Source organism: Salvelinus fontinalis, chromosome 17, assembly GCF_029448725.1.
Source record: "Salvelinus fontinalis isolate EN_2023a chromosome 17, ASM2944872v1, whole genome shotgun sequence".
Lineage (NCBI taxonomy): Eukaryota > Metazoa > Chordata > Actinopteri > Salmoniformes > Salmonidae > Salvelinus > Salvelinus fontinalis.
Genome location: NC_074681.1, coordinates 25347702 through 25372826, shown reverse-complemented (window position 1 = coordinate 25372826; position 25125 = coordinate 25347702). Strand labels below are relative to the sequence as shown.

At 43.7% G+C, this 25125-nt stretch overlaps 1 protein-coding gene across 1 annotated transcript in view; it reads right to left on the bottom strand.

The window, feature by feature from the left end:
- Positions 1–21975, bottom strand: part of LOC129814035 (collagen alpha-1(XVIII) chain-like) — a 123062-nt gene extending 101087 nt beyond the window's left edge. The window contains exons 1-2 of the mRNA XM_055866791.1: positions 21805–21975; positions 21640–21713 (exon numbers count right to left, since the gene is read on the bottom strand). Coding sequence (XP_055722766.1) covers positions 21640–21713; positions 21805–21815 — 85 coding nt within the window. The 5' untranslated portion in view covers positions 21816–21975. The remainder of the gene's footprint in view (positions 1–21639; positions 21714–21804) is intronic.
- Positions 21976–25125: the final 3150 nt, after the last annotated feature.

The window sequence follows — 25125 nt, the reverse complement described above, 5'->3', positions numbered from 1 at the left end:
GACTAGACGACACTACAGTGGTAGGCTTGATTACCAACAACGACTAGACGACACTACAGTGGTAGGCTTGATTACCAACAACAACTAGACGACACTACAGTGGTGGGCTTGATTACCAACAGCGACTAGACGACACTACAGTGGTAGGCTTGATTACCAACAACGACTAGACGACACTACAGTGGTGGGCTTGATTACCAACAACGACTAGACGACACTACAGTGGTAGACTTGATTACCAACAATAACTAGACGACACTACAGTGGTAGGCTTGATTACCAACAACGACTAGACGACACTACAGTGGTAGACTTGATTACCAACAATAACTAGACGACACTACAGTGGTAGGCTTGATTACCAACAACGACTAGACGACACTACAGTGGTAGACTTGATTACCAACAATAACTAGACGACACTACAGTGGTAGGCTTGATTACCAACAACGACTAGACGACACTACAGTGGTAGGCTTGATTACCAACAATGACTAGACGACACTACAGTGGTGGGCTTGATTACCAACAATGACTAGACGACACTACAGTGGTAGGCTTGATTACCAACAATGACTAGACGACACTACAGTGGTAGGCTTGATTACCAACAACGACTAGACGACACTACAGTGGTGGGCTTGATTACCAACAACGACTAGACGACACTACAGTGGTAGGCTTGATTACCAACAACGACTAGACGACACTACAGTGGTAGGCTTGATTACCAACAACGACTAGACGACACTACAGTGGTAGGATGATTACCAACAATGACTAGACGACACTACAGTGGTAGGCTTGATTACCAACAATGACTAGACGACACTACAGTGGTAGGCTTGATTACCAACAACGACTAGACGACACTACAGTGGTAGGATGATTACCAACAATGACTAGACGACACTACAGTGGTAGGATGATTACCAACAATGACTAGACGACACTACAGTGGTAGGCTTGATTACCAACAATGACTAGACGACACTACAGTGGTAGGCTTGATTACCAACAACGACTAGACGACACTACAGTGGTAGGATGATTACCAACAATGACTAGACGACACTACAGTGGTAGGATGATTACCAACAACGAATAGACGACACTACAGTGGTAGACTTGATTACCAACAATAACTAGACGACACTACAGTGGTAGGATGATTACCAACAACGACTAGACGACACTACAGTGGTAGACTTGATTACCAACAATAACTAGACGACACTACAGTGGTAGGCTTGATTACCAACAATGACTAGACGACACTACAGTGGTGGGCTTGATTACCAATAACGACTAGACGACACTACAGTGGTAGGCTTGATTACCAACAATGACTAGACGACACTACAGTGGTGGGCTTGATTACCAATAACGACTAGACGACACTACAGTGGTAGGCTTGATTACCAACAATGACTAGACGACACTACAGTGGTAGGATGATTACCAACAGCGACTAGACGACACTACAGTGGTAGGCTTGATTACCAACAATGACTAGACGACACTACAGTGGTGGGCTTGATTACCAACAATGACTAGACGACACTACAGTGGTGGGCTTGATTACCAACAATGACTAGACGACACTACAGTGGTAGGCTTGATTACCAACAACGACTAGACGACACTACAGTGGTAGGCTTGATTACCAACAACGACTAGACGACACTACAGTGGTAGGATGATTACCAACAGCGACTAGACGACACTACAGTGGTAGGCTTGATTACCAACAACGACTAGACAACACTACAGTGGTAGGCTTGATTACCAACAACGACTACACGACACTACAGTGGTGGGCTTGATTACCAACAACGACTAGACGACACTACAGTGGTGGGCTTGATTACCAACAACGACTAGACGACACCACAGTGGTGGGCTTGATTACCAACAACGACTAGACAACACTACAGTGGTAGGCTTGATTACCAACAACGACTAGACAACACTACAGTGGTGGGCTTGATTACCAACAACGACTAGACAACACTACAGTGGTAGGCTTGATTACCAACAACGACTAGACAACACTACAGTGGTAGGCTTGATTACCAACAACGACTAGACGACACTACAGTGGTAGGCTTGATTGCCAACAACGACTAGACAACACTACAGTGGTAGGCTTGATTACCAACAACGACTAGACGACACTACAGTGGTGGGCTTGATTACCAACAATGACTAGACGACACTACAGTGGTAGGATGATTACCAACAGCGACTAGACGACACTACAGTGGTAGGCTTGATTACCAACAACGACTAGACGACACTACAGTGGTGGGCTTGATTACCAACAACGACTAGACGACACTACAGTGGTAGGCTTGATTACCAACAGCGACTAGACGACACTACAGTGGTGGGCTTGATTACCAACAACGACTAGACAACACTACAGTGGTAGGCTTGATTACCAACAACGACTAGACGACACTACAGTGGTGGGCTTGATTACCAACAATGACTAGACGACACTACAGTGGTAGGATGATTACCAACAGCGACTAGACGACACTACAGTGGTAGGCTTGATTACCAACAACGACTAGACAACACTACAGTGGTAGGCTTGATTACCAACAATGACTAGACGACACTACAGTGGTAGGCTTGATTACCAACAACGACTAGACGACACTACAGTGGTAGACTTGATTACCAACAATGACTAGATGACACTACAGTGGTGGGCTTGATTACCAACAACGACTAGACGACACTACAGTGGTAGGCTTGATTACCAACAACGACTAGACGACACTACAGTGGTAGGCTTGATTACCAACAATGACTAGACGACACTACAGTGGTAGGCTTGATTACCAACAACGACTAGACGACACTACAGTGGTGGGCTTGATTACCAACAATGACTAGACGACACTACAGTGGTGGGCTTGATTACCAACAACGACTAGACGACACTACAGTGGTAGGCTTGATTACCAACAACGACTAGACGACACTACAGTGGTAGGCTTGATTACCAACAACGACTAGACGACACTACAGTGGTAGGCTTGATTACCAACAACAACTAGACGACACTACAGTGGTGGGCTTGATTACCAACAGCGACTAGACGACACTACAGTGGTAGGCTTGATTACCAACAACGACTAGACGACACTACAGTGGTGGGCTTGATTACCAACAACGACTAGACGACACTACAGTGGTAGACTTGATTACCAACAATAACTAGACGACACTACAGTGGTAGGCTTGATTACCAACAACGACTAGACGACACTACAGTGGTAGACTTGATTACCAACAATAACTAGACGACACTACAGTGGTAGGCTTGATTACCAACAACGACTAGACGACACTACAGTGGTAGACTTGATTACCAACAATAACTAGACGACACTACAGTGGTAGGCTTGATTACCAACAACGACTAGACGACACTACAGTGGTAGGCTTGATTACCAACAATGACTAGACGACACTACAGTGGTGGGCTTGATTACCAACAATGACTAGACGACACTACAGTGGTAGGCTTGATTACCAACAATGACTAGACGACACTACAGTGGTAGGCTTGATTACCAACAACGACTAGACGACACTACAGTGGTGGGCTTGATTACCAACAACGACTAGACGACACTACAGTGGTAGGCTTGATTACCAACAACGACTAGACGACACTACAGTGGTAGGCTTGATTACCAACAACGACTAGACGACACTACAGTGGTAGGATGATTACCAACAATGACTAGACGACACTACAGTGGTAGGCTTGATTACCAACAATGACTAGACGACACTACAGTGGTAGGCTTGATTACCAACAACGACTAGACGACACTACAATGGTAGGATGATTACCAACAATGACTAGACGACACTACAGTGGTAGGATGATTACCAACAACGAATAGACGACACTACAGTGGTAGACTTGATTACCAACAATAACTAGACGACACTACAGTGGTAGGATGATTACCAACAACGACTAGACGACACTACAGTGGTAGACTTGATTACCAACAATAACTAGACGACACTACAGTGGTAGGCTTGATTACCAACAATGACTAGACGACACTACAGTGGTGGGCTTGATTACCAACAACGACTAGACGACACTACAGTGGTAGGCTTGATTACCAACAATGACTAGACGACACTACAGTGGTGGGCTTGATTACCAATAACGACTAGACGACACTACAGTGGTAGGCTTGATTACCAACAATGACTAGACGACACTACAGTGGTAGGATGATTACCAACAGCGACTAGACGACACTACAGTGGTAGGCTTGATTACCAACAATGACTAGACGACACTACAGTGGTGGGCTTGATTACCAACAATGACTAGACGACACTACAGTGGTGGGCTTGATTACCAACAATGACTAGACGACACTACAGTGGTAGGCTTGATTACCAACAACGACTAGACGACACTACAGTGGTAGGCTTGATTACCAACAACGACTAGACGACACTACAGTGGTAGGATGATTACCAACAGCGACTAGACGACACTACAGTGGTAGGCTTGATTACCAACAACGACTAGACAACACTACAGTGGTAGGCTTGATTACCAACAACGACTACACGACACTACAGTGGTGGGCTTGATTACCAACAACGACTAGACGACACTACAGTGGTGGGCTTGATTACCAACAACGACTAGACGACACCACAGTGGTGGGCTTGATTACCAACAACGACTAGACAACACTACAGTGGTAGGCTTGATTACCAACAACGACTAGACAACACTACAGTGGTGGGCTTGATTACCAACAACGACTAGACAACACTACAGTTGTAGGCTTGATTACCAACAACGACTAGACAACACTACAGTCGTAGGCTTGATTACCAACAACGACTAGACGACACTACAGTGGTAGGCTTGATTGCCAACAACGACTAGACAACACTACAGTGGTAGGCTTGATTACCAACAATGACTAGACGACACTACAGTGGTAGGCTTGATTACCAACAACGACTAGACGACACTACAGTGGTAGACTTGATTACCAACAATGACTAGATGACACTACAGTGGTGGGCTTGATTACCAACAACGACTAGACGACACTACAGTGGTAGGCTTGATTACCAACAACGACTAGACGACACTACAGTGGTAGGCTTGATTACCAACAATGACTAGACGACACTACAGTGGTAGGCTTGATTACCAACAACGACTAGACGACACTACAGTGGTGGGCTTGATTACCAACAATGACTAGACGACACTACAGTGGTGGGCTTGATTACCAACAACGACTAGACGACACTACAGTGGTAGGCTTGATTACCAACAACGACTAGACGACACTACAGTGGTAGGCTTGATTACCAACAACGACTAGACGACACTACAGTGGTAGGCTTGATTACCAACAACAACTAGACGACACTACAGTGGTGGGCTTGATTACCAACAGCGACTAGACGACACTACAGTGGTAGGCTTGATTACCAACAACGACTAGACGACACTACAGTGGTGGGCTTGATTACCAACAACGACTAGACGACACTACAGTGGTAGACTTGATTACCAACAATAACTAGACGACACTACAGTGGTAGGCTTGATTACCAACAACGACTAGACGACACTACAGTGGTAGACTTGATTACCAACAATAACTAGACGACACTACAGTGGTAGGCTTGATTACCAACAACGACTAGACGACACTACAGTGGTAGACTTGATTACCAACAATAACTAGACGACACTACAGTGGTAGGCTTGATTACCAACAACGACTAGACGACACTACAGTGGTAGGCTTGATTACCAACAATGACTAGACGACACTACAGTGGTGGGCTTGATTACCAACAATGACTAGACGACACTACAGTGGTAGGCTTGATTACCAACAATGACTAGACGACACTACAGTGGTAGGCTTGATTACCAACAACGACTAGACGACACTACAGTGGTGGGCTTGATTACCAACAACGACTAGACGACACTACAGTGGTAGGCTTGATTACCAACAACGACTAGACGACACTACAGTGGTAGGCTTGATTACCAACAACGACTAGACGACACTACAGTGGTAGGATGATTACCAACAATGACTAGACGACACTACAGTGGTAGGCTTGATTACCAACAATGACTAGACGACACTACAGTGGTAGGCTTGATTACCAACAACGACTAGACGACACTACAATGGTAGGATGATTACCAACAATGACTAGACGACACTACAGTGGTAGGATGATTACCAACAACGAATAGACGACACTACAGTGGTAGACTTGATTACCAACAATAACTAGACGACACTACAGTGGTAGGATGATTACCAACAACGACTAGACGACACTACAGTGGTAGACTTGATTACCAACAATAACTAGACGACACTACAGTGGTAGGCTTGATTACCAACAATGACTAGACGACACTACAGTGGTGGGCTTGATTACCAACAACGACTAGACGACACTACAGTGGTAGGCTTGATTACCAACAATGACTAGACGACACTACAGTGGTGGGCTTGATTACCAATAACGACTAGACGACACTACAGTGGTAGGCTTGATTACCAACAATGACTAGACGACACTACAGTGGTAGGATGATTACCAACAGCGACTAGACGACACTACAGTGGTAGGCTTGATTACCAACAATGACTAGACGACACTACAGTGGTGGGCTTGATTACCAACAATGACTAGACGACACTACAGTGGTAGGCTTGATTACCAACAACGACTAGACGACACTACAGTGGTAGGCTTGATTACCAACAACGACTAGACGACACTACAGTGGTAGGATGATTACCAACAGCGACTAGACGACACTACAGTGGTAGGCTTGATTACCAACAACGACTAGACAACACTACAGTGGTAGGCTTGATTACCAACAACGACTACACGACACTACAGTGGTGGGCTTGATTACCAACAACGACTAGACGACACTACAGTGGTGGGCTTGATTACCAACAACGACTAGACGACACCACAGTGGTGGGCTTGATTACCAACAACGACTAGACAACACTACAGTGGTAGGCTTGATTACCAACAACGACTAGACAACACTACAGTGGTGGGCTTGATTACCAACAACGACTAGACAACACTACAGTTGTAGGCTTGATTACCAACAACGACTAGACAACACTACAGTCGTAGGCTTGATTACCAACAACGACTAGACGACACTACAGTGGTAGGCTTGATTGCCAACAACGACTAGACAACACTACAGTGGTAGGCTTGATTACCAACAACGACTAGACGACACTACAGTGGTGGGCTTGATTACCAACAATGACTAGACGACACTACAGTTGTAGGATGATTACCAACAGCGACTAGACGACACTACAGTGGTAGGCTTGATTACCAACAACGACTAGACGACACTACAGTGGTGGGCTTGATTACCAACAACGACTAGACGACACTACAGTGGTAGGCTTGATTACCAACAGCGACTAGACGACACTACAGTGGTGGGCTTGATTACCAACAACGACTAGACAACACTACAGTGGTAGGCTTGATTACCAACAACGACTAGACGACACTACAGTGGTGGGCTTGATTACCAACAATGACTAGACGACACTACAGTGGTAGGATGATTACCAACAGCGACTAGACGACACTACAGTGGTAGGCTTGATTACCAACAACGACTAGACGACACTACAGTGGTAGGCTTGATTACCAACAACGACTAGACGACACTACAGTGGTGGGCTTGATTACCAACAACGACTAGACGACACTACAGTGGTGGGCTTGATTACCAACAACGACTAGACAACACTACAGTGGTAGGCTTGATTACCAACAATGACTAGACGACACTACAGTGGTAGGCTTGATTACCAACAACGACTAGACGACACTACAGTGGTAGACTTGATTACCAACAATGACTAGATGACACTACAGTGGTGGGCTTGATTACCAACAACGACTAGACGACACTACAGTGGTAGGCTTGATTACCAACAACGACTAGACGACACTACAGTGGTAGGCTTGATTACCAACAATGACTAGACGACACTACAGTGGTAGGCTTGATTACCAACAACGACTAGACGACACTACAGTGGTGGGCTTGATTACCAACAATGACTAGACGACACTACAGTGGTGGGCTTGATTACCAACAACGACTAGACGACACTACAGTGGTAGGCTTGATTACCAACAACGACTAGACAACACTACAGTGGTGGGCTTGATTACCAACAATAACTAGACGACACTACAGTGGTAGGCTTGATTACCAACAATAACTAGACGACACTACAGTGGTAGGCTTGATTACCAACAATAACTAGACGACACTACAGTGGTGGGCTTGATTACCAACAATAACTAGACGACACTACAGTAGTGGACTTGATTACTAACAACGACTAGACGACACTACAGTGGTGGGCTTGATTACCAACAACGACTAGACGACACTACAGTAGTAGACTTGATTACCAACAACGACTAGACGACACTACAGTAGTAGACTTGATTACCAACGACGACTAGACGACACTACAGTGGTAGGCTTGATTACCAACAACGACTAGACGACACTACAGTGGTAGGCTTGATTACCAACAACGACTAGACGACACTACAGTAGTAGACTTGATTACCAACAATAACTAGACGACACTACAGTAGTAGACTTGATTACCAACAACGACTAGACAACACTACAGTGGTAGACTTGATTACCAACAACGACTAGACGACACTACAGTGGTGGGCTTGATTACCAACAACGACTAGACGACACTACAGTGGTAGGCTTGATTACCAACAACGACTAGACGACACTACAGTGGTGGGCTTGATTACCAACAACGACTAGACAACACTACAGTGGTAGGCTTGATTACCAACAACGACTAGACAACACTACAGTGGTGGGCTTGATTACCAACAATAACTAGACGACACTACAGTGGTAGGCTTGATTACCAACAACGACTAGACGACACTACAGTGGTGGGCTTGATTACCAACAACGACTAGACGACACTACAGTGGTAGGCTTGATTACCAACAACGACTAGACGACACTACAGTGGTGGGCTTGATTACCAACAATGACTAGACGACACTACAGTGGTAGGATGATTACCAACAATAACTAGACGACACTACAGTGGTGGGCTTGATTACCAACAATGACTAGACAACACTACAGTGGTAGGCTTGATTACCAACAATAACTAGACGACACTACAGTGGTGGGCTTGATTACCAACAATGACTAGACGACACTACAGTGGTAGGCTTGATTACCAACAACGACTAGACGACACTACAGTGGTGGGCTTGATTACCAACAACGACTAGACAACACTACAGTGGTGGGCTTGATTACCAACAACGACTAGACGGCCTACAGGGAGGAGGTGAGGGCCCTCGGAGTGTGGTGTCAGGAAAAAAAACTCACATTCAACGTCAACAAAATAAAGGAGATGATCGTGGACTTCAGGAAACCGCAGAGGGAGCACCCCCCTATCCACATCGACGGGACAGCAGTGGAGAAGGTGGAAAGTTTTAAGTTCCTCGGCATACACATCACGGACAAACTGAAATGGTCCACCCACACAGACAGCGTGGTGAAGAAGGTGTAACAGCGCCTCTTCAACCTCAGGAGGCTGAAGAAATTTGGTCACTGAAAACCCTCACAAACTTTTACAGATGCACAATCGAGAGCATCCTGTCGGGCTGTATCACCTCCTGGTACAGCAACTGCTCCACCCTCAACCGTAAGGCTCTCCAGAGGGTAGTGAGGTCTGCACAATGCATCACCGTGGGCAAACTACCTGCCCTCCAGGACACCTACACCACCCGATGTCACAGGAAGACCAAAAAGATCATCAAGGACAACAACAACCCAAGCCACTGCCTATTCACCCTGCTAGCATCCAGAAGGCGAGTTACAGCTGCATCAAAGCTGGGACCGAGAAACTGAAAAACAGCTTCTATCTCAAGGCCATCAGACTGTTAAACAGCCATCACTAACATTGAGTGGCTGCTGCCAACATACCGGCTCAAATCTCTAGCCACTTTAATAATTAAAAATGAGATGTAATAAATGTTTCACTGGTCACTTTAAACAATCCACTTTATATAATGTTTACATACCCTACATTACTCATCTCATATGTATATACTGTACTCTATACCATCTACTTCATCTTGCCTATGCCGCATGGCAATTGCTTATCCATATATTTATATGTACATATTCTTATTCATTTCTTTACACTTGTGTATATAAGGTAGTTTTTGTGAAATTGTTACATTACTTGTTAGATATTACTAAACGGTCGGAACTAGAAGCACAAGCATTTCGCTACACTCGCATTAACATCTGCTAACCATGTGTATGTGACCAATAAAATTTGATTTTGATCAGGAATCATTCAGTTGTACGATGTGTACACTAATGTCCACAGATTGAATAATACAAGGCATGAAACATTTGAGCAACCTTTTAGTATTAACTTCAATTAACTCTTGAATGTCAAAGTCTCTTTCAACAGCTGTGTGTCCTCTGACCATACTAAGCCTGCCATGCGGGGCTAAGCCTTGGTCAATCTTGACATCTGGCCCACTGAAATACAGTAGACTCAGTTTTTATTGTTTCAAGTGGCCCCCGACCTTACCCCAACCCCCACCCTTATCCTCACCCCCACCCTTACCCCAAGCCCACCATCGCCTGAAGACAAGCGCAGTAGGGGACATTGATGTGGTTTTTCCATTGGGTAATGCGTGCCCCAGATAATTGGGAGAGCTGAATAGGCGAGTCAATGTGGTAAGTCCTATAGACAAGTGGTCTCTCATGGTTGATCTACCCTTTATGAGCTCATTTGGCCCGTGGTGGCCTTGTAGGTTCACTCCCATTGTCAATTGTGTAATTGTTTGACCTAGCTCCAACGCCCCAAAAATGTGGGATTTTACACGAGTTTGAATGGGAGAATTCTATTGAATCTCCAATCAACATATTGTATTATATGAATATCACGAGGTTTCTTGTCTATGGACATTTGTGGAGGTTGGCTAGGAGACACTTCTGTGGCCAGCCCTCTTGTTTGCCCAGCTGTAAGCCACTATCTAAACACAACTTCTCAGCCTGAAAAATCTTGAAACTTTTAATCTCTTGAGCACAAGTGTAAATCCTCAGATCCCATTCTCACTGGAGGGGGGTGGTGATGGAGGGTGGGTCATGTGCTAGTAGCTGACATTTTCTTGGTTTCAGGATGTTCACAGAGTACTGTTAGTACAGAAATTATGAAATGTTTCATGCCACTTTCAACTGTAAATAGTGTCACTTTTTGGTCTCCGAGCATAACATAACATATAATCTATCCTTTCCTGTTTACAATCTAAGTGATTGCATTTAAATTCCCCCCATTCCTATTCACCTCTTAAACACCTCTACATCATGTTTCAGTTGAGAATAGTTCATTCATGGCCATGTCTTCCTGTGCTTGGGTGTAACTATTTACATTTGGCTGTATAGAGAGGCTGGGCTGACCTGAACACAGCTCTACAATACAGTAGCACTACAAGGGCTAACACGGACATATTTCAATTTGTTTCCTCATTGGAAGCAATAACAAACAGTTCAGGGTCAGCCTTAAGGGCACACCTTTAAAGATCAGTGTAATTAACAGGAACGTTTTCTGAAACATCACCTGTCTTGCTGGGTAATCAGATGAGTTTATTTACCTAATTCTAAATGAATACCTTCTGGGAGGTCAGGTCAGCTAAAGTATTACAGTACCATTAATGCAATACATTGTTTAAGAACATACATTTCTTATATTGTATGATGCCATGCCAAAATAACACAGTCCTTGATCATTAAGTGCTTAAAGTGGCCTAATGTCCAAATCCACTAAAAAAGGAAAGGTAGCTGATAAAGTGTCTGATAGAGTCACTAGATTCCTAATAACATCTGGGAGTACAGTACAGTTCACTAGGGACGTTTCTGCTGCAACGCTGTTCCCACAATTAGTAGTAATGGCTGGGCAGAGAGACCTGTTGAGATGCATTGTGTGGTCTGCCACTCATGCTTATTTGGGTCAGACAGAGGAGGGCCTGGGCCGTCTCTCTGGGTCTGCCAAGGGTCCCTTCACAACACAACAGGACAGAAGAGTTAGCAGGGTATCAGGGTTCAGACAAGCAAGCCCCTTCCAAAAACAACAAGTACACAAATGCATGCGCGCACACAGACACACACACACACACACACACGTACTTTGGCAGGTAAGGAAAACACAATGCCTCTGTGTCTGGTTTTGTCTTTCAGTCCGCTCTATAAAGACTATCTAGCCATTTCACTGGCTCACTCAACCAACCAGAAATCATACAGCACTGGTGGCATCACGTCATAACAGAATGTGGCAACATTATGTCCACACAGGAAAACAGTCCAGTAAAACAAACCTCTATTGATTGTTTTTCAGGCTGAGACAGATGTGTTACAGTGACTGAGCAGTGATTCAGCACCAGCAGAGTTCATTCATAAATCTCCCTTTGTAGGGAGTGAAAGAGGTCAAATGTACAGGTGAGATAACTTAGTAGTGTGCCCTCAAACTATGAACTGTCACTGTGATGATCACTGTCTAGTGTCGACTGGTATCTCAATGATTTGTAGCCCCACAGTCACACTCTCCTCTAATTATGGTCTCACAGGAGAAGACTGGAGTCATTTTGTGTAAATTCACCCATATGCCAGCAGGATTTATGATCTTACAAGTTCATTTTGAGCTCATGTTAACCTCTAACTAGCCTCTGTAGAGTCCCCAACAACCGGATGTTCAAGTTTTCAGGAGAAATGGACACGACTTCTGCTTTTTAACATTAACCAGGCGACATCTTAACTCCTGCTCCTGGATTGGTTGAACAGTGCAGAAGAGAACCTCCCCTGACAGTTTTTATTTTATTTTACACATGCTACGTTTGGTTAACCTCTTCCTAACAACGAGAACAGTGTAGAGTTTGAACACACCTGGGATGTTAAATGTGTCACCTGGTCTAGTTCATTCAATGGTTCTCATGAGACAGCACTCTGACCCTTTGATGAGGTGGTGAGATGCTGCTATAATCTAACAATAGACAATAGGTCATCTGTGCAGTACAAACACAAACACAAGCAGACCAATCAGAGCAAGAGTTCACAGATGAGAGAGAAGACACCATCCAGCAGGAATAACACTCTCCTAGTCAAAAGTAGTGCACTATAAAGTGAATAGGGTGCCATTTGGGATATAACCTAAATGTGAGGTGTTGACAGGAGGTACATCTAGTCATTCATTCTCCATGCCAGTGTAATCTCTCTATGAATCTGTGTCAGGTCGTCCCCAACACAGCTGCATAATGGCCAGGGCTTCCCTTTCACTGGGTGTGTTTCCACAACTTTATAGGATGGAGCAGCAGCCAAGAGAGAGAGAGAGAGAAAAGAGAGAGAGAGTTTTCTAAGGCAGACACAAGATTGCCTTCACATTCAAATGTGGATAATCTTTAGATGAGGGTTGTACTTACTAGCCTTTTCAACAGATGTAACCAAGGAGGAAACCTCACGTCTACAAAATAACACATTTTGAGCACATGGGAAATATGATATTCACGTCAACGTCCCAAAAAGTAAAATAACTTTCCATTGAGTGGCTTTTCTCCTCAAAACTAAAGCTAACCGTTACATTATAGCTCAGTGACAACTTTTACAGTTGGTCTTTAAACACAATTCTGTTCTTCATGGCAATATACTGGAAATGGAGCTTACTGGGACCCTTTCCAAGAAGTGGAGGGAATTTCTTAGCCCATAAATCTGTGAATAAGGTTAATATTGTGAATTGTTCAACATATTAACTGGGCTTCGAAAGAAAACACCCACTGGCCATAGAGAGGCTTTTACTCTCTATTTTGGTTAGGCCAGGGTGTGACTAGGGTGTGAATTCTAGTTTCTTTATTTCTAAGTTTTTCTATTTCTTTGTGTTTGGCCGGGTGTGGTTCTCAATCAGAGGCAGCTGTCTATCTTTGTCTCTGATTGGGAATCATACTTAGGCAGCCTTTTCCCACCTGTGTTTTGTGGGTAGTTGTTTTCTGTATAGTTTAGTATCCTTACAGAACTGTTCGTTTTTCTCTTTGTTATTTTTGTTCTAGTGTTCTGATTTAATAAAATATCATGAACACATACCACGCTGCACCTTGGTCCACTCCTTCTTCATCAGACGAGCGTTACAGGGGGTCACCTCACTGTACTTTATTGGCCAAACATGAGTTCCTTCATGAGGAACTGAACTAAACTAAAATCAAATGTGAAAGGCAGTAATATTCGGCCCCAATAAAATAAAATAAAATCTGTGAAATAGACTTGACTGTAAAATGATGAAGTCCTCGGTCATATTTTTTTTTTACCTCAGTTAGCAGTGGATTTTGTGGGAAGACGACACAATCCCTGTTGCCTTTCACATCTTAATTACCAGATGTTTTGGCAATCGAGTGATGATTATATTTAGAATTACGACATTCCTACACATACACCATGTTTTAACGCAGACATCTCAAAACTGCACATTGCGAATCGGAATTATGTTATTATACAGGCATTTGGTATTTTTATTCTAATTTGATCCGAAGCATAGTTAACATGATATTCTCCAGAGCCACTCCATTAGACAGCAGATTGAAAAGGAAATATGTATTTCTGAATAGTCCTTCAGAGATTAACACAAGTCTGTGTTCAACAGATGGTACTGTGCAGAGTCAGGTTAATGATAAAGTAACAACCTTAAATAACAGCACAGTTATATCTCTATGGTAATAACAATGTCCTAGTGAACCTTACTTCATAAGGTGCCACAATAGTGCACTTGTCTGAGATGACAAGCTGAAGCATAAATGGATAATATCTGCTCACCAACTCAATCAACATTAGTCTGTAGCCAGAGGGGATGTTTTTGGCTTTCTTGGTTGGACTTAAACCCAGTGAAGGTGCAGCTCTGTAAACACAGAGACCGTATTAAACCCTGTCACACAGGGTGGGAGAAACACCCCAATATCATCCCTCCCTCTCACGTCCCTGTCTAAAACCCATAGAGAGAATGGGATGGGAGTGTTTTCCTCCTCTCCCACTTCAAAGTCACTTTTCCACACGGCTTGGTCAGCATTACAAGCATGTGGACAAGAGGGAAGTCCTAATTTACATAAGAAGTGACCACACCAGTTCACACCCAGGTGCTGTGTTTAACCAGACCACTGCTTCCAGGTCCACTGTGCACACATGAGGATGGGGAGGAAACCATGTCCCATCAAACAAACAATAGATCCACATCCTATAGCACAGTATATGAGGTCCTATTGAAACAAATTCAATAAATTAGACATGCTAAATTGGGAGGGGGGGGGGGATATCTATACACTCTAAAAAGTGTTCACTTACACGTATTGTACTGTATGTGACTCACAAATTATTTTGAATACATATGCAAAAAATACAGGTCCACATAAGGACGTCATATGATCATATAACTCAAGACTAGCTCTGAATCTGTTTATCATATGCTACTGTATGCACATGATAATCTACGTGATGGAATAAAACATGCCTTCACTATTCATACAATAAAATAGTTGCATTCAACTTTCAGTGTGGAGGTAAAATTTTCAGCTGACAGGTCATTTGAAAAGCATCTGCAGCCTGGGTGGTCCAATGTAATGTACACTAAATTAAAACTACATAGGCTTACATCTCACACCTTAAAGCCAGAGTCCTTAAAGGCCCAATGCAGCCATTTTTATATCAACATCAAATCATTTCATTTCTGGGTAACGATTAAGTACCATACTGTAATATAATTCCATTAAAATCGGCAAAAGTAGGTTTTTAGCAAATGTCTGGGAGTGGTCTGAGTGGGGAGGGAAAAACAGAGAAATCGCTGTTATTGGTATCGAGATTTGGTACTCTCTTTATTATTGGTCTATTAACCAATTTACAGCATGGTGATGACACCATGCAAACCTAAAACTCCCGCCCATGTAAACCTGCTGATTAGAAGGTCCTGTGTAGATTGTATTTTTAACCAGCAAGTACAGTGCCTTCAGAAAGTATTCATACCCCTTGACTTATTCCACATTTGTTGTGTTACAGACTGAATAAAAAAATTATTAAACTGATTTATTTTCTCACCAGTCTGCACTCAATTACCCATAATGACAAAGTGAAAACATGTTTGTAGAAATGTTTGCACATTTATTGAAAATTAAATACAGAAATATCTAATTTACATAAGTATCCACACCAATGAGTCAATACTTTTTAGAAGCACCTTTATCAGTGATTACAGCTGTGAGTCTTTCTGGGTAAGTCTCTAGAGCTTTCCACACCTGGATTGTGCAACATTTGCCCATTATTCTTTTCTAAATTCTTTCAAATTGGTTGTTGATCATTGTTAGACAACCATTTTCAGGTCTTGCCATAGATTTTCAAGTAGATTTATGTCAAAACTGTAACTCTGAAACTCAGGAACATGCACTGTCTTCTTGGTAAGAAACTCCAGTGTATATTTGGCCTTGTGTTTTAGGTTATTGTCCTGCTGGAAGGTGAATTCATCTCCCATTGTCTGGTGGAAAACAGACTGAAACAGTTTTTCTCTAGGATTTTGCCTGTGCTAAGCTCCCTTCCATGTATTTTATATCTTGAAAAACTCCCCAGTCCTTAGCGATTACAAGCATACCCATAACATGAGGCAGCCACTATGCTTGAAAATATGGAGTGGTACTCAGTAATGTGTTTTAATGGGTTTTCCCCAAACATAACACTTTTTATTCAGGACAAAAAGTAAATTGATGTGCCATGTTTTTTGCAGTATTACTTTAGTGCCTTGTTGCAAACAGGATGTATGTTTTGGAATATTTGTACTCTGAACAGGCTTCCTTAATTTCACTCTGTCAATTAGGTTAGTATTGTGGAGTAACTACAATGTTGTTGATCCATCCTTAGTTCTCCTATCACAGCCATTCAACTCTATAACTGTTTTAAAGTCACCATTGGTGTCACGCCCTGGCCTTAATATTCTTTGTTTTCTTTATTATTTTAGTTAGGTCAGGGGGTGACATGGGGAATGTTTATGTTTTGTTGGTTTTGGGTGTTGTTTATGGTAAAGGGGTTGTGTATAGTATATGGGTTTGTGTGGAGTACATGTTTCTAGTGTTGTCTATGTAAGTTTAGTTGTCTAGGAGAGTCTATGGTTACCTGAATGAGTTCCCAATTAGAGACAGCTGATTTCGGTTGTCTCTGATTGGGAGCCTTATTTAGGGTAGCCATAGGCTCTCATTGGTTGTGGGTAATTGTCTATGTAGAACGTTTGTAGCATGTATGTATGTGCACAACGTTTGTAGCTTCACGGTCGTTTTGTTGTTTTTGTTAGTTTGTATAGAGTTTTGTGTCGTGTTCATCTTCGTGGTGTTAATAAAGAAGATGGCTTATTTTCCAACTGCTGCATTTTGGTCCGTCAATCCGCCACACGATCGTGACAGAATTACCCACCATAGGACCAAGCGGCATGACCAGCGGCAACAGGAGCAATACAAGGATTTATGGACATGGGAGGAAATTTTAGACCGGGAGGTACCAGGAGAATATAACCGCCCCAAAGCTGAGCTGGAGGCAGCGAAAGCAGAGAGGCGGCGATATGAGGAGCTAGCTCGGAGGCAGGAAAAGGAACCTACAAAGGATCTGGGTTACACTACGTGGGAGGAGATCGACAGGTGGGCGATCAACCCAGGGAGAGTGCCGGAGCCCGCCTGGGATTCTCTGGCGCAGTGCGAGGAGGGATACCGGCGAATGGAGGCAGCACGACGAAGCGGTAGGAAGCCTGTGGGAAAACCCCAAAAATTTCTTTGGGGGGGGCTTAAAGGGAGAGTGGCGAAGTCAGGTAGGAAACCTGCGCCTACTCCCTGTAATTACCGTGGAGAGCGAGAGTACGGGCAGACACCGTGTTACGCAGTAGAGCGCACGGTGTCTCCTGTACGTGTGCATAGCCCGGTGCGGGTTATTCCACCTCCCCGCACTGGCAGGGCTAGATTGAGTATTGAGCCGGATGTCATGAAGCCGGCCCTACATATCTGGCCACCAGTGAGTCTCCTCGGGCCGGTTTACATGGCACCAGCCTTACGCATGGTGTCCCCGGTTCGCCTACATAGCCCGGTGCGGGTTATTCCACCTCCCCGCACTGGTCGGGCAACGGGGAGCATTCAACCAGGTAAGGTTGGTCAGGCTCAATGCTCAAGGGAGCCAATACGCCTGCACGGTCCGGTATTTCCGGCGCCACCTCCCCGCCCCAGTTCAGTGCCACCAGTGCCTACACCACGTAACAGGCTTCCAGTGTGTCTCCAGAGCCCTGTTCCTCCTCCACGCACTCGTCCTATGGTGCGTGTCTCCAGCCCGGTATCACCAATTCCGGCACCACGCACTAAGCCTCTTGTGCGTCTCCAGAGTCCTGTGCATCCTGTTGCTGCTCCCCGCATTAGCCCTGAGATGCGTGTCCCCAGTCCGGTACCACCAGTTCCGGCCCCACGCACTAGGCCTAATGTGCGTCCCCAGGGTCCAGTATGCCCTGTTCCTGCTCCCCGCACTAGCCCTGAGATGCGTGTCCCCAGCCCGGTGCCACCAGTCCCGGCACCACGCACCAGGCCTACAGTGCGTCTCAGCCGGCAGGAGTCTGCCGTCTGCACAGCGATGACTGAACTGCCCGTCTCCCCAGCGCCATCTGAGCCATCCGTCTCCCCAGCGCCATCTGAGCCATCCGTCTCCCCAGCGCCATCTGAGCCATCCGTCTGCCATGAGCCTGCAAAGCCGCCCGTCTGCCATGAGCCTGCAAAGCCGCCCGTCTGCCATGAGCCTACTGAGCCGTCCGCCAGACAGGAGCCGCTAGAGCCGCCAGCCAGACAGGAGCCGCTAGAGCCGTCCGTCAGACAGGATCTGCCAGAGCCGCCAACCAGACAGGATCTGCCAGAGCCGCCAACCAGACAGGATCTGCCAGAGCCGCCAACCAGACAGGAGCAGCCAGATCCGTCAGCTAGCCATGAGCAGCCAGATCCGTCAGCTAGCCATGAGCAGCCAGATCCGTCAGCTAGCCATGAGCAGCCAGATCCGTCAGCTAGCCATGAGCAGCCAGATCCGTCAGCTAGCCATGAGCAGCCAGATCCGTCAGCTAGCCATGAGCAGCCAGATCCGTCAGCCAGCCATGGGCCATCCCTCAGTCCGGAGCTGCAGTCCCTCAGTCCGGAGCTGCAGTCCCTCAGTCCGGAGCTGCCATTCTTCAGTCCGGAGCTGCCCCTTATCCTGGTGCTGCCCCTTACCCTGGTGCTGCCCCTTACCCTGGTACTGCCCCTTACCCTGGTACTGCCCCTGACCCTGGTACTGCCCCTTACCCTGGTACTGCCCCTTACCCTGGTACTGCCCCTTAGTCCGGAGCTGCCCCTTAGTCCAGAACTGCCCCTTAATGCAATGGGGTTAATGTGGAGAGGGGTCATTTTGAAGAAGCTAAGGAGGTGGTTAGGGACTGTGGTGAAGTGGGGACCACGACCAGAGCCGGAGCCGCCACCGTGGAGGGAAGCCCACCCAGACCCTCCCCTAGACTGTGTATGGTGCGCCCGGAGTTCGCGCCTCAAGGGGGGGGTTATGTCACGCCCTGGCCTTAATATTCTTTGTTTTCTTTATTATTTTAGTTAGGTCAGGGGGTGACATGGGGAATGTTTATGTTTTGTTGGTTTTGGGTGTTGTTTATGGTAAAGGGGTTGTGTATAGTATATGGGTTTGTGTGGAGTACATGTTTCTAGTGTTGTCTATGTATGTTTAGTTGTCTAGGAGAGTCTATGGTTACCTGAATGAGTTCCCAATTAGAGACAGCTGATTTCGGTTGTCTCTGATTGGGAGCCTTATTTAGGGTAGCCATAGGCTCTCATTGGTTGTGGGTAATTGTCTATGTAGAACGTTTGTAGCATGTATGTATGTGCACAACGTTTGTAGCTTCACGGTCGTTTTGTTGTTTTTGTTAGTTTGTATAGAGTTTTGTGTCGTGTTCATCTTCGTGGTGTTAATAAAGAAGATGGCTTATTTTCCAACTGCTGCATTTTGGTCCGTCAATCCGCCACACGATCGTGACAATTGGCTTCATAGTGAAGTCCCTGAATGGTTTCCTTCCCTTTGGCAACTGAGTTAGGAAGGACGTATGTAGCTTTGTAGTGTCTGGGTGTTTTGATACACCATCTAAAGTGTAATAATAACTACACCATGCTCAAAGGGATATTCAACGTCAGATTTTTTTTACTCATCTACCAATAAGAGCCCTTCATGGCGAGGCATTGGAAAACCTCCCTGATCTTTGTGGTTGAATCTGTGTTTGAAATTCACTGATTGACTGAGGGACCTCATAGATAATTGGGTGTGTGGAGTATAGAGATGAGATAGTCATCAAAAAATCATGCTAAACACTATTATTGCACACAGTCCATGCAACTTATAGACTTGTTAAGGGGGGGGGGGGGGTGTACAGACTCACATAGACTTGTTAAGCACATATTTCATCCTGAACTTATTTAAACTTGCCACAACAGAGGGCTTGAATACTTATTGACTCAAGACATTTCAGCTTTTCATTTTTAATTAATTTGGATGAACATATTCCACTTTGACATTTTGGGGTATTGTGTGTAGGCCAGTGAAAAATAATCGAAACTGTATCCACATTTAATACAGGCTGTAACACAACAACATGTGGAAAAATCAAGGGGTGTGAATACTTTCGGAATGCATGTATCAGGAAATAACACTGATTACATTTTTTTCACACTTTTGCAGTTAGTTTCATCACCTGTTGTACAATATGATATAAAACACAGGAATAACAGAATTTTGACCGCACTGTGGCTTTAATTGAAACAATAACAAAGCAGTTGCCCAGCCTCTGTTTTAGTAAAAAGCTAAGGGATGGCCTGGAGAAATGTAACCACTCTCAACTTCATAGACAGAGCTATGGATGCAAGGACTGGCCATCCAAATTAGAGTTTTAATCATGTTTTGAGGCTATACAGTGTGTGTTTACATTTACATAGTTTACAAACATTGGAGTAAAACAAGCTTATATGATTGGTTCTGATGGGGTAGAACAGTTGAACTAAGCTCATGAGGCATTTATACGTTATCTTCTTCAATAATCAATGGGTATAGAGTATAACATTAATTTATAGGTACAAAAATCGATTTAGCAACTAAGGATTCATGCTTTAAATCAACCTCCTCGCAAAGTGATCATGTAGCCTTTATCAATTTGACATAATGTATGTAACCAATTTCACATAAAGAAGGCTATTTGAAAAGAAGCTACTTTGTCTTTCAATTAGCCAATGTTCAATACATTCTTTACCGCGGTACACGTAGCAGGTCAATAGCCTAGGCTTTGAGAATCACATACAGCACTTCCAAGTAGCCTATCTCCCAGAAAAAAATACATCAAATAGACATATATTAATTATGAATACTTACATTTCAAAATGTCTTACCTTCAATGACCTGAACCGCAGTAGAAAAGTGATACAGCAGGACGAGATGAATAACCAGAGACCACCTGGACAGGCTGGAGATAAGCAAATTATGTTAGGTGAGTTAGCCCGAATCTTTTTTGGTCTTCAAAATTAAGCACAAAACATTAAAATAAACACCCTTACCGAATAATCATTTTGGGCTCGATTTGCAAAATCCAAGAATTCAAAATGGTCCTTAACGTGCTTAGAGTTGGAATCTGCTCTCTCACGCGCTCTGTCTCCTGCGGACCTTTGCATCTCCTGCGGCTGAGTGCACTCTCAAGCTCTCTCCCTCTCTCTCTCTCTCCGACAGCCTGGAGTAAACCCACCAATCGAACAAAGACATTCTCAGTTCTTCAGTGAGTCACTGGCCCATGGACATGGAAATCTGACTCCTTAAAATCCCTCACTGAACCGCTGCGTTAAACTTCTTATCCTCGCCATTTTTATGGCGACTAGCTGAACTGCCATAGACTTTTCCAGCAGCACTATTTATTTTTATTTTTATTAGAGCTACTGAATATGATGGCATGACAGCTATATTGCAATCATTTTATCAAGCTGGCTGGGGATAGCTCCTCAACATACTGTAAAAAAATAAAATAGAGGTGGCCTAACTGAAAAAAATGATAACCATTTCCACAAGTGTTTCATTTGGAGTGTTGCAATAAATTCACATTTTGGAGTTGGCCAAAACTTTGTTCTGACTCAATGAGACAAGATGGGGGGAAATTGAAAAAAAAATCGAATAATGTGTTAAGGAAATTGTTCTGATTCATGAGACTTGAAGTTGCTCAACAATGGAAATAATTTTATCACAAAATATTGGGTGGCAGGTAGCCTAGTGGTTAGAGCATTGGTCTTGTAACCGAATGGTTACAAGATCAAATCCCTGAGTTGTTCTGCCTTGTTCAGGGGCAGTTGTTCTGCCCCTGAACAAGGCAGTTAACCCACTGTTCCTCAGTGTCATTAAAAATAAGAATTTGTTCTTAACTGACTTGCCTAGTTAAATAAATATTTGTCAAATATTGCAAAACGAATGGTAAACATCCTTTCATGGCTGATACCTAACAACAGGTAGTGGCACTGTGACAGTGAAGTTTAGTAAAAAGGTCATAGACCTTGCAAGTCTGTTTGATGTTTAGCTGTCATCAACCACTGGGGTCTGTTAAGGCCTTTCCATAGACCCTGTATCACATTACTCTCAGCACCCTGTCTAGATGCTAATCTGTGGCAGACTTCATGAACTGGACCTGCTGGAGACAAGGGTAGCGTTAGCAAGGTGTACCCTGTTGGCATGTTGACCATGCCATGCATCCCCACAAATACCTGACACATATGCTATTATGAGCTGATATCAGTTGATATGCAACTGCACCAGATTCCTCCAGAACAGAGTTTGAAATTGGATGGGCTCTCTTTAAAGGATCATGGAGAAGTTAACATCAATCTTGGATGGTCATTGGTCAATCTAACATGATATTAATAATTGTTTATCAACTGATTTATTACATTAAAGTTTATGACATGATGTTTCCAAGAAAACTGGGAGAGGGAAAGAAAGCTCTAATGAAAGCAATCCTGATGAAGATTTATGTTGCTAATTTACTTGCACCGACTTGAAAACAATTTACTCAGACAATTTGCCTAATTGTAATTTTAGCTGAAGTCCTCTAATCAGTCAGCCACACTTTCCTCTGTCTCACAAAACACATCATGACAAAACCATTACATACCCAAAACCAAATGATTACATACCCGAACCAACATGATTACATACCCAAACCAAAACCATTACATACCCAAAACAAAATGATTACATACCCGAACCAACATGATTACATACCCAAACCAAAACCATTACATACCCAAACCAACATGATTACACACCCAAACCAACATGATTACATACCCACACCAAAACCATTACATACCCAAACCAACATGATTACACACCCAAACCAACATGATTACATACCCACACCAAAACCATTACTTTCCCAAACCAAAGCCATTACATACCCAAACCAACATGATTACATACCCAAACCAAAACATACCCAAACCAAAACCATTACATTCCCAAACCAAAACCATTACATTCCCAAACCAAAACCATTACATTCCCAAACCATTACATTCCCAAACCAAAATCATTACATTCCCAAACCAAAACCATTACATTCCCAAACCAAAATCATGACATTCCCAAACCAAAACCATTACATTCCCAAACCAAAACCATTACATTCCCAAACCAAAACCATTACATTCCCAAACCAAAACCATTACATTCCCAAACCAAAACCATTACATTCCCAAACCAAAATCATGACATTCCCAAACCAAAATCATGACATTCCCAAACCAAAACCATTACATTCCCAAACCAAAATCATTACATTCCCAAACCAAAACCATTACATTCCCAAACCAAAATCATGACATTCCCAAACCAAAACCATTACATTCCCAAACCAAAACCATTACATTCCCAAACCAAAACCATTACATTCCCAAACCAAAACCATTACATTCCGAAACCAAAACCATTACATACCCAAACCAAAACCATTTAATTCTGTAATAAAGGAACTAGTGGCATAGTCACGCACTGACAAAGTGAGCCGTGTTATGGCAAACCATTGCACTATAACAGAATAACATTGTAAGAACAGCTATCTGCATGTAACAACCTTTCCCTCACCAAGAACACAGAAGAGGCTGGTTTCAGTGAAAATAGTTGGTTTGGGATGTTAACACCTACAGTTAGTAGGTGTCAGAATGATAATGGTTTTCTGGTAAAGGTTCCCTACTCTACATTTAAACTGTGGAGAATGCAGACATGATTGTTTCTCCCTGATGATTGGAGTTTACATGCTCTTCTAATCTCCCAAGGACAATACGCTACAGGGTCAGATCTTATCTATCTTAGATAACTGATTTGTTGTTGTCATGTCAATGAAGATGTTCTGCTGAAACTTGCAAAGAGCATTTGTTTCACTATAGAGACGGCATTGTTCCATCATATAATTCGGTGCCATGTAATTTTTACAATATGTTTAAAAATGTGTAACTCATCTGATTTCTAGTATTTAATTCAAGGCCTAGATTCATTAACAGATATTACTCAGAGTTTAGCCTTCTTATTTCTGGAACCACAAATACCCCCCCCCCCCCCATTGTTTTTTGGTTGTTCTCTCCATTGTTTCTCTCATTAGGCTTTAAGGCTTATGAGTAGTGACACCTGCATGAGGTATTTTTTTCTAGCAGGAGCACCTGTCTCCTCAACCTCTTTATCCCCCCCTGCAATTTAATGATCATTTGGCTGTTCTGTACCATGCTTTAACAAGCCAGGTCACAGAGCCTTTTCTTAATGAAGCCACTCAACAGAAATAATTTGTTATCAACAAGGTCTGGTGTCAGCCGACCTCCGACCCCTGGGGTTAAGTGTAGCGCCTAGGG